General features: G+C 52.8%; 1 protein-coding gene across 4 annotated transcripts in view; it reads right to left on the bottom strand.

Annotated features, from left to right (window-relative positions):
• The window catches only part of PTK7 (protein tyrosine kinase 7 (inactive)), a 62,870-nt gene that overhangs the window by 16,914 nt on the left and 35,566 nt on the right, over positions 1-10,390 (bottom strand). For 2 of the 4 annotated variants that reach the window (XM_007458250.1, XM_007458252.1), the window contains exons 2-10: positions 8,264-8,551; positions 7,776-7,878; positions 7,222-7,412; positions 6,976-7,126; positions 5,767-5,915; positions 5,251-5,517; positions 1,577-1,710; positions 1,239-1,374; positions 1,008-1,127 (exon numbers count right to left, since the gene is read on the bottom strand). In XM_007458250.1, the coding sequence (XP_007458312.1) occupies positions 1,008-1,127; positions 1,239-1,374; positions 1,577-1,710; positions 5,251-5,517; positions 5,767-5,915; positions 6,976-7,126; positions 7,222-7,412; positions 7,776-7,878; positions 8,264-8,551 (1,539 nt within the window). The remainder of the gene's footprint in view (positions 1-1,007; positions 1,128-1,238; positions 1,375-1,576; positions 1,711-5,250; positions 5,518-5,766; positions 5,916-6,975; positions 7,127-7,221; positions 7,413-7,775; positions 7,879-8,263; positions 8,552-10,390) is intronic. The other 2 variants (XM_007458251.1, XM_007458253.1) reach the window with 2 other exon arrangements.

Here is a 10,390-nt window from a genome sequence, read left to right as displayed (position 1 = left end):
TTCCTGCTCTTTGCCATCGTCCCACCCATTCTGAGTCCCACCCCCCACAGACAGCTCCCCCAGACACCTGAGCAGAGACAGCCCACTTGCTGCTCAGAATCTACAACCCCACTCTCTCTCACTGTTAATGGGAATGTAAAAACCTTTTAAAAAACAATTTGGCCATTCGCATCAAGGGTTGTAAAAATGTGCATACCCTTTTATACATAATTATTCCATTTCTGGGAATCTTTCCCAAAGGAAATAAACCCAAGTCCAGAAAAAACTCTGCCTCAAGATGTTTATTGCAGCAATAAAAAGACAGAGAGAGAGAGAGAGAGAGAGAGACAGACAGACAGAAAGAGGCAGAGAAAGGGAGGGAGGAAGGGAGGGTGGTTAACAACCCAAATGTCCAACATTTAGGGGATATTTAAGTAAATTACAGTGAATCCAATCATTGGAATATTATTGCAATCATCAAAACCAATGTTTATGTACAAAACCACGGGGAAATGCTTGATAATGTTAAGTAAAAAAAGATAAAATTACATACAGTTATCTGCATCTTCCACTTCTATAGTAAGCATGACTTAACTCATGGAAGTATAATAAGTGAAAATTATATGTACAGTAAAACTGCTATGTAAAAACAAAAAGATGTACACAGAAAAAGGTACACACCCAGAGATGACTGATGGTGGGATTATGCATTATTTTCTGCCAAAATTTTCTAAAGGATTACTTTTACATTGGAAAGGATGACTATTTTGAAAAGAGGGAAAGAAGGAATTTACGGCCCTGTCTGGACCAATCCAATCATTTGTTGCCATGAGTCGTCTTATATGTTGTCTAATGCTGTAACCTGACCTCTTTTGTGCCTGGCTTTTTTTTTCTAACTGGACCATAAATCGGCCCCTATATTTCTTGTCTATCCCAAAGTTTCGGGCACTCAGCTGGTCCTCAGACAGGCATACATCTGACCGGTGGACTGCCTGCTGCCCCCCACCCCATGCTCACACAGTACCCACCTGCCCGGACCCACTTAATAGTGGGCTTCTCTCGGCCTGTGGCTGAGCAGGGAACCGTGGCCTCCTTGTCAAACTCCATGCACTGCTGCGGCCGGGGCGGTGGTGTGAACTTGAGCTTTTCTGTTTCAGTAGCAGAAAAGGGGAGGAATTGAGGCGGCAGGCCTGAAGATTCTGGACTCTGCTGCTCCCTCCCTGGTCCTCTCCTGCCCAGGAGGCCAGATGCCAGCTCACCCAGCACTTGGACGCGGGCCTGGGCCTCGATGCTGCCAGCGGGGGTGCTGCTCACGCAGCGGTACCACGTCCCGTCGTACACCTCCACGCTGTTGACGCGCAAGGTCCCGTTCTTGAAGACCTCGAACCGCGAGTCCTGTAGCACAGGAGATGTGCCTGAGAGCGGGTCTCGGCCTGCCGGCACAGGTTAGTCTTAGCGTACGGATTAGGATTAGGGCACAGGTTAGGGTAAGACTTCGTGTAAGGGTTAGGTTAGGGATTGGGTTAGGGTTAGGGAACGTGGAAGGTTTAGGGTACATGTGAGGGTACCCCCCCCCAGCAGTAATCCCCGTTCTCACCTCCGAGATGAGCATCTGGTTTCTGTACCAGGAGACTGTGGGTTTGGGCGTGGCCTGGGTCAGGCAATGCAAATAGCCTGGCTTGCCCTCCTCCAGCTGGCTGTCTTGGGGCTTCTCCAGCCACGTGGGCACAGCTTAGAGGGACAGGGAGGAAACAGAAGGTTGACCAACACATCTACAAAACTAACAGATCCAACCCCAAGAAATTCTAATACCTTCCCCCCAACCCCGGCCCTGAGTTTAGAAACCCTTGTCTGCTCCGGTGATAACTGCAGCCATTACCCCTTAGTGAAGGCCCGTGTGCCGGTACCTTTTGAACATTATCCTAGCTAATGATCACAATATACCCTCAAGGTATTTATTTTTATACCCATTTTATAGATAAGACAACAGAGGTTCAAAGAAGTAATGGTGATTTATTAATCCATGATAGAGAGAGGACTGAAAACTCTGGTCTGCATGACTCCAAAATCCTTGCTTTCTTTATTACACCATAACATTCCGAGGCTTGGTCCCTGAATCTCTGTTCCGTTTTAGCCATGCTCATCCCCTGAATGATCTCATCCTTCAGAACTATCCAAGTGGATAAGTCCCAAATACACAGCCTGGCTCCTAACCTCCCCCCAGTGAACTTCAGACCTGCAAATCCTACCGGCATTTCCAATTGGATATCTAATAGGCACTTCAGGCTTTATACGTGCAAAAGAGAATGCTCAATTTATCCCCAAACCTGCTCATCAGTTTTCTCTATCTCAGTAAATAGCACCACTATCCAGCCAACTGTATAAGCCAAAAATTTAGTTGACTTCTCTCTCTACGGCTCCCCCCGCCATCACATTCATTCCATACAAACCTCATCTACCTCAGCTCTAAAATGTATCCTAAATTTCACCACCTCCCACCTCCACCGCTACCACCTCTGTTCAAGCCCCTTAAACACCTCCCCTAGATGATTACAGTCATCTATTAACTGGTTTCCTGTTTAGACTCTTGCCCCTAACAGTCTAGTCTTCTCAGAATAGCCAGAGTCACCTTTTGAAAATGTCACTCTGACACTCAATCCCTGCAAGGACTTCTCATCCTCTGACTTGGTGGGGCAGACTTTGCAAAGATGGCTTTAAACAGTCCTCCCATACCTTGCTTCTCTTTGTAATGTGGCGTTGCCACTTTCCCATCTAGAGGCAGGGTCTATTTCTCTACTGCCTGGAATCTAGGTGGCCTGTGACTTGCCCTGTCCAATAGAATATAGTGGACAATGTCTAAGCCAATGCCTTGAGAAGGCTTGCAGCATCCACTTTTGCACTCTTGGAACCCAGCCTCCACGTGAGAAGCCTGAGCTAGTCTGTTGGAGTGGCTGTGTGGAAAGGAACCAAGGCACCCTGGTCGATATCCTCCCTCAACTGCCAGACTGAGCGAGGCACCTGAGGGAGGACATCAGGGAACAGCCAGCCACCAGCTGATGTATTAGCTGCCGCCAACAGCACACGAAGCTGAACCATACCCACAGAATCAATCATGAGCAAATCAGTGGCTACTGTTTCAAGTTTTGGACTGGTTTGTTACACAGCAGTAGCTAACTGGTACACTTGTATTACAAACCAAAGTCCTTACCATGTTCTTACAAAGCTTCATATGATCTAATCTCTGCCTCTCAGACAACCTCAACCACACTCACCATCACTTATTCAACACAAGCCACACAGGCTACTGCTGTCCCTTCAATTTACAAGCCCATTTCTTGCTCAGGGCCCGTCCATGTGGTTCCCTCTTTAATTTAAGCATCAGCTCAAATACCACCTTCTAAAGAAGTCTTCTCTAAACTCCCCCTGGCCCTCATGCCATCTCTCTGTCACTTACCCTATTTTATTTTTCTTCATGGCTCTGCTGCCACCTAAAATCATATATTTGTTCATTCAATTGTTTTCCTTGCTTGCTTTGTTGCTATTAGACTACGAACTCCACAAGGGGAAGGATTTTTGTCTGCTTTGTTCATTGCTGCATTCCCAGTACTGGGAGCAGTGCCTAGCACAAAGAAGGCACTCGATAAATCTGTTGATGGAATGCAGGGATGGAGTCCTCCCTCCTCCGGACTGTACCCACTACCCCTTCGCACCAGTCCAGCCCTGCGTGCGTCATGCACTCTCTCTAACTCCACAGGTCTTCTTCTCAGGGAGCAGTGCAGGCACAGGGCACTGTTGGTGCCTGTCAAAAGACTGATCAAAGCCAGCACTCCCACCTCCAGCATGCATATGCCTCACTTGGAGCGTGTGCTGAACACTCTTTGCCTGGGCCCACCCCCAGAGAGGCTGGGGGCAGGAGATGTGGAGTGTGGTCCCAGATTCTGCATTTTTAAAAGCATCCCCGGGACTTCCCTGGTGGCGCAGTGGTTAAGAATCTGCCTGCCAATGCAGGGGACATGGGTTCGATCCTGGTCCGGGAAGATCCCACATGCTGCAGAACAACTAAGCCCATGAGCCACAACTACTGAGCCCACGTGCCACATTACTGAAGCCCGCATGCCTAGAGTCCGTGCTCTGCAACAAGAGAAGTCACCACAATGAGAAGCCTGCACACCACAATGAAGAGTAGCCCCTGCTCTCTGCAGCTAGAGAAAGCCCGCAAACAGTAACAAAGTAACAAAGATCCAATGCAGCCAAAAACAAATAAATAAAGTAAATAAATAAAATGCAAAATTAAAAAATAAAAATAATAAAATAAAAAATAAAAGCATCCCCAATGAAATATGTGAACAACAGACCCCGGCTGGAGAAAGGCTGATCATGGTTGCTTGCATTTGTCTGCATGTCGCTGTGGAAGTGTCCTGAGCGCATGTTACCTGGATGCTGCAGCTTCCCACCTGAACCAGGTACCTGAGCACGAAAGTGCATGTCTCCTAGGTTTTAGTACCTTAATGGGAATAATACCATCACAACTTACAAGTGTACAAAGCTCCTTTCATGTTTGAAATCTTTTTGAATTTTTGCAATTTACCTATTTGGAAAGATGTAGAGGTAAATGGAAGAAGCAGGTTGCAAAATAGTATGTGTGTGTGTATGAATTTGTCTCGGATATCCTTTTAAATTATCACAAACGTTTGACACAGGCATGGTGTAAATAAGTAAATCTCTATGCCTGTAGCAAGGGTATATAGATCTTTATCATTTATTTCACAAGTCATGTTCACTGTAGAAATTTGGAAAGTATAACAACAAATAAAATAATTACTACCTATAACTCTGACACTCACCTTCCCCAAAAAGAAAAGGAAAAATCTTTTTTATCTACCTCACTGATCTGTCTGGCCATCTAGTAGGGAAGGTAGTGAGTTATTAAGCCCTATTTTATGGATGAGGAAACTGACCCCTAGCAAGGCAGGTGACTTTCTACCCATGGTCATTCCATGCACTGGGGACGGAGTGGGACCTGGGTCTCAAGACTCCCACTCCGTTGCTTTGTCCTCTGCAGCCAGAGGACCACTTTTCTGGCACCGCAACCTCTGTGCCTGGCTCGCCACTGTCCACTCCAATATCATCCCCCAACGGCTGACTGGTTCCCAAGCCGGCAGGGCCTCAGGTGAGCACCAGGGAAGCCTCTATCCATCACACCCAGAGCCCAAGACCTCCTGGGACCTGGTCTCCCCTCCTCGCCTCGCCCTTCAGGGCAAAGGTGCTCACTGGCCACGGTGATGTTGACATCCTGTCTCCGCCAACCAGCCAGGTTGGCTGCATGGCAGGTATAGACACCAGCATCGCTCTCGGCAGTGCTGGCAAACACCAGCTCATGGCCCTGCTGGTAGACTCTGCCGTGGGCAGGCAGACGGGCTCCCGCGTGCTCCCACCACACACTGGGCTCCGGCAGACCCTGGGGGGGCGGGCAGGCCACACGCTCCTCGCTGCCAGCCGTGAACACCCGTGGCTCAAACGCTGGCATATCTTCAATCTCTGCAGGGATGGGAGCAGATAGCCTGGTTACTGTGGGGCCCAGGGTACCTGACGTTCTCCCGCAGCAAGCCTTGCCCTTTCCAGCACGAGCCCTCCCCGTGACCTTCAGCATTTCCTCTTCCAACCCCAGCATCCTCTTCCTCCCTCTGCCCTCCAAGCTGCTCTGAGTGAAAACAGGAGCCTAAATCTCTACATGCCCACAACGTTGAAGGCAGCTCCCACCTTGGCACCCCAGACCCAGGGACCCACCTGCCAGGTGGAGAGTGGCCTCCAGGATGACAGGAGGGCCCCTCTGGCCCTGGCCTATGCAGCGGTAGACCCCTGCATTGCGCGGCCGGACCTGGGTCAGCAGCAGGGACCCGTTGGCAAACACCGTGGCTCTGCGGACGTGCGGGGGGCTGTGGAGGGGAGAGAGTGCTCTTTGAAAGGAGTGGCCCACAGGCCTCCTTCTGGAGGGCAGCCAGTGGAACCCCATCCTGCACAGGTCAGATATGCAGGAAGGAATCAACCAGGAACAGGGCAGAGAGAAGGAAGCCAACACGCCACTCTGGTGTGTGCGTGTGTGCCTGTGTGTGCACGTGTGTGCGTGCGCTTGTTCGTGTGTATGTGGAGGTGTATATTCTAATTACAAGAGACGCGGCTTTGCGGCAGCCAGGCGAGCAGCAGTGCAAGTGGGAGGCAGCAAGCAATCAATGTGGAGACAGAGTTAAGATACATCTGCTGGTAAAGCAGCAGCTCCAGCACCAGATGGACTACTGATGATGTCCTCAGGGCTGCAGCCAGGCGGGATCCCAGCCCACAGCCTAGGGAGCCACACCTCCAAAGGACCATGGAGCAACCACACGGTCAGCAGTAAGGAGAAGAACCTGACCCTCCGCCCGGCCGGCCCTGAGCACAGTGGCATCTACTCCTGCTGTGCCCACAATGCCTTTGGCCAGGCCTGGCACCACACAGGTGGTGTGGTCTCTGCTCTCATAGGGCCTGGATGAGGACAGAAGTCCCTATAGAGGGCCTGACGCCTCCCAGCACCTTCTGGTAATGTTTGCTTCTTCCAAATAATGTGCGTGTGCGTGCATGTGTGTAAGTAAAGTATCCTTGCCCTCCAGGACCTTCCTGTGCAGACTGTGATCCCCCAGGTCCCCTGTGTCCCTCCATCCTTGAGTCTCTACCCCCCATCCCAGAGGACCCATGTGGGCAGAAGGGGAGGAGAGAAAGTAGCAGAGCCATCGCTGGCTCACACAGTGTGCCTGTGGGAACTGGAAAAAGATGCCCTTCCTGGAGACCCTTCCCTTTGTTGGAATCATTTTGTAACAGGAAGACATTCTACTGCCATCTGCTGGAAAGTCGCAGTAATACATGTATAGATCTATGATATCTGTGATAAGAACTTCATTCCCTTTTAGAGAACCATACACAACTTTTATCACCATACTGGAAAGCTGCTGCCAGATGCCTTACCGGCTGCGGTTAGTGATGGGAGTCTCATCCTCAAAGACCCACTGCAGGCTCGGGGGCGGGTGGGCTGAGAACTGACAGTGGAACATGGCCTCCTCATTCCTTGCCACTACCACGTCCTGGGGGGCCAGTACCACCCTGGCAAAGCTCTCATCTGGGGTGAGGGAGGCACAGACACATGAGCAGGCAAGGTGGGGAGGCCCCTCCCCCATCCCCAACTCACCTTCTCCATCCCCACCCCAGGCTCACCAGCAATGCTCAAGGTGAAGTTCTGGCTGCTGCAGGCCTGGCCAAAGGCATTGTGGGCACAGCAGGAGTAGATGCCACTGTGCTCAGGGCCGGCCGGGCGGAGGGTCAGGTTCTTCTCCTTACTGCTGACCGTGTGGTTGCTCTGACCATCAGACAGGGCGCTCCCATCTTGGAACCACTGGTAGGTGGGCCTGAGGGGCCGAGGGGGTCAGTTGCAGGGAGGCAGGGGGGTCTCAGGTGGCCGGCAGGGAGGGCCAGAACCAGAGGGTCAGGGCTAGACCCCTCGGTTTACAAATGGGGAAACTGAGGCCTGGAGAGGGACCATGACTTGCACAGAGGCACACAATTCAGGGGCAGAATCTGGCTGAGATTCTAGATTGCTCAGCTCCCAGAATGCAGGATCACTCCACAGCACAATGCTGCCCCTTCTCTGGTGACCAGGGCCCAGTGTGGAGCAGCATGGGGCAGGGGCGGTGGCAGAGTCCACAGTCTGGGGAGACAGCTCTGTCAGTCCAGAATAACCCTTTCCCTCCCCACCCTCAATGTCTCCTTACCGAGGGTGCCCGTCAATGTGACAACGCAACATGACCTGGGTCTGTGGCTGGATCTCGGCTTCCGAGGCTGGATGCTTCAGGACCACGGGACCGGACTCAATCCCTGGAGCAGAGGCCGTGGTTGCAGAGTGAGGGGTGGGGCAGAGCAAGGGTGAGAAAGCAGAGGAGGAGGACAAGCAGGAAACGATGGAACCTGGAGGCTCTGGAGCCAAGAGACACTGGGGCACACTGCCTCACTGCTCCTGCCATTTGCAAAAGTATCTGGCAGATCAATGGGTTCAAAACTTGAAGGGGAAAAAAAAAAAATTCTGGAAAAATTAAAACTTTTTAACTTTCTCTTATCCACACAAGCAGAGAACTGACCCCAGTTGCATTCTCCCTGCCCCATTCAACTGGAAATGGGAGAAGCTGAGGCAAAGGAGGAGTCCCGCAGGGCTCAGGAGTTGAGGGTCTAGAGGGAGGGGGCGGTCACAGCTCCCGGCTCTCACATTTGATGTTGAAGGAGGCATTGGCACTGTGGGCCTCCTCTCCGGTGGCATCATCCCGAGCCACGCACTGGAAGGCTCCAGAGTCCTGCAGCCGGTCCACAGCTGTGAAGCTCAGGCTGCTGCCCTGGGCAAAGCGCCGCTCGGTGTCCTGGACAGGGGCCCCATCCAGCAGCCAGTACACGTGCACTGGGCCTGGGGCCTCGACCTCACAGCGGAGCAGCGCCCGGCGCCCCTGCAGCGCATCCTGGGAGGATGGCTCCTTGATGAAGACAATGGTTGCCTGGGCACCTGCAGATGGGGAACACGGGAGAGGCAGGGTCAGGGGGAGCTGCAGCCACTGTTCTAACACAGGTCACCCACTGTCCTGTGCACAGGAGACGTCCAGTAAGTGCAAGTGAGAAGGATCATGAGACCACAACTGCCAAGTGTCCACTGAGGAACGTTTACACCGCGTTGGGCGCTCCAAAGGATACAAAGATGCAGTACCCTCCAGGACGTTAGTCTGGAGGTGGACACAGGATAAGGCAAAGCTCGTGCCAAGTGAATGATGTGGGCAGTCGGCACCTCTAGAACACCGAAGAGGGAGGGAGCCCCAAGGGCTATAGGGGAAGGAGGGGATTAATGCCACATGGGACACTCCCTAGAGGAAGAGGGCCTTGGAGCTACGGGACCAGATCATAGGAAATGCCAGGCCAAGGAGCGGGGAACTTTAGCAAGCAACCCTCCCACCATCTTCAGAATGCAGGACACTGAGCAAAGTTAAATCATGATCCAAAGAGCTTCTTGGAAGGATTACTGGCACTCACACACCCGCTAAGGGTCCAGCATCAGAGGTGGCCACAGGTCAGGGAGGCGGCTTTGAATCCCATCCACAGACCGCTCTGCAGCCCAGCATTCCCCAGGGGCGTCTTTGGGAGAACCCATCCCATCACAGGAGAAACCAATATTCTCTTGAACTGGCATTATTCCCAAAGACATGCCAGGGCCACCCCCACATCCTTCTCTCCATCCTTAAGGATCCGTCTGTGGCCAAGGCTGGCTCTTCTGTGCTAGGTGAGAGGTGAGCTAAGTGGTCCCAGGTTTTCACCAGTTCAGCTCCTCCTGCATGACTACAGTTCAGCTCTGGCAGGGGCCAGGGGGGCACCCTCGGAGGAAGGGGCCCTGCAATCAAATGTGGAACTGTAGCCAAACAAAGGGGAGAGTGAAGAGCCTGTGCAGAGTGGCAGATGGGCTGGGGAGGCGGAAGGCAGGGCCAGGCAGGTGGCATAGTTACCAAGCAGGAATAATACACCGGGCTTTGTTCCTGGTCCGTGTGGGCGCCCTGCAGAGGCCCGGAGCTGCAGAGCCCAGGACACCAGCCGCCTGAGGAGTTTGGGGTGGGGGTGGGGGGGGCGGTGATGGCACAGAGGAGGATGTGCTACCCCTCCAGGAAGGAGGAACAGGCCACCTGGGGCTGCTACGTGAAGAAGCAGGCTCTGCCTCTGGCCAAACTGGGCCCAGCAAGGGCAGGAAGGAAGAGGCTAATGGGGTCCTGCCCATCCCATCCCAAACCACTGGAGACTGATCTTGGCCCAAAGAGCACCCTTCCAAGTCCCTGGGCGGAGCGGGGGGAGGGGGGTTTGGTTCTTTAGGGCACAAGAACCTGTCTCCTCATAAAGTCAGTTTCCAGACAAGTTCAGGATCCCCCAGGGCTAGGTCCAGCGGAGGGGCTGACCCAATGTTGGTCCGCTTCCCAGCATTCCAGAGGGGCCAGCCCGCAAGACACACAGAGCTGAAAGGGGCTGGGAGCTCCCGCATTACTTCTCATTGGGTTCCTGCTGGCTCTCTGGATGGGACAATTCTCCACCACGCTGGGCTACCCCACCCACTGTGCAAGTTAGCAAATCTGCACCCAGTCACCCTAACAACCCAAACACCCCCGCTCACTTCCAATCTCTGCACAGGAGTGCGGTCCTGCCCCCGCTGAGCAACGTGGTACAACCCCTGTGTAGTACAGATGGGTGGGTCAACTGCGGTCCAGAGAGATGAAGGGATTTGCCCGAGATCAAACCAGCTAATTGGTGGGAGAGCGAGGACCATGACCCAAGGAGGCCAACTCCATACCCCACGCTCTTCCCAGCCCCGACC

Source organism: Lipotes vexillifer, unplaced genomic scaffold, assembly GCF_000442215.2.
Source record: "Lipotes vexillifer unplaced genomic scaffold, Lipotes_vexillifer_v1.1 scaffold4, whole genome shotgun sequence".
NCBI lineage: Eukaryota > Metazoa > Chordata > Mammalia > Artiodactyla > Lipotidae > Lipotes > Lipotes vexillifer.
Note: the sequence above shows the minus strand (reverse complement) of the source record. Positions and strands in the feature narration are given on the sequence as shown.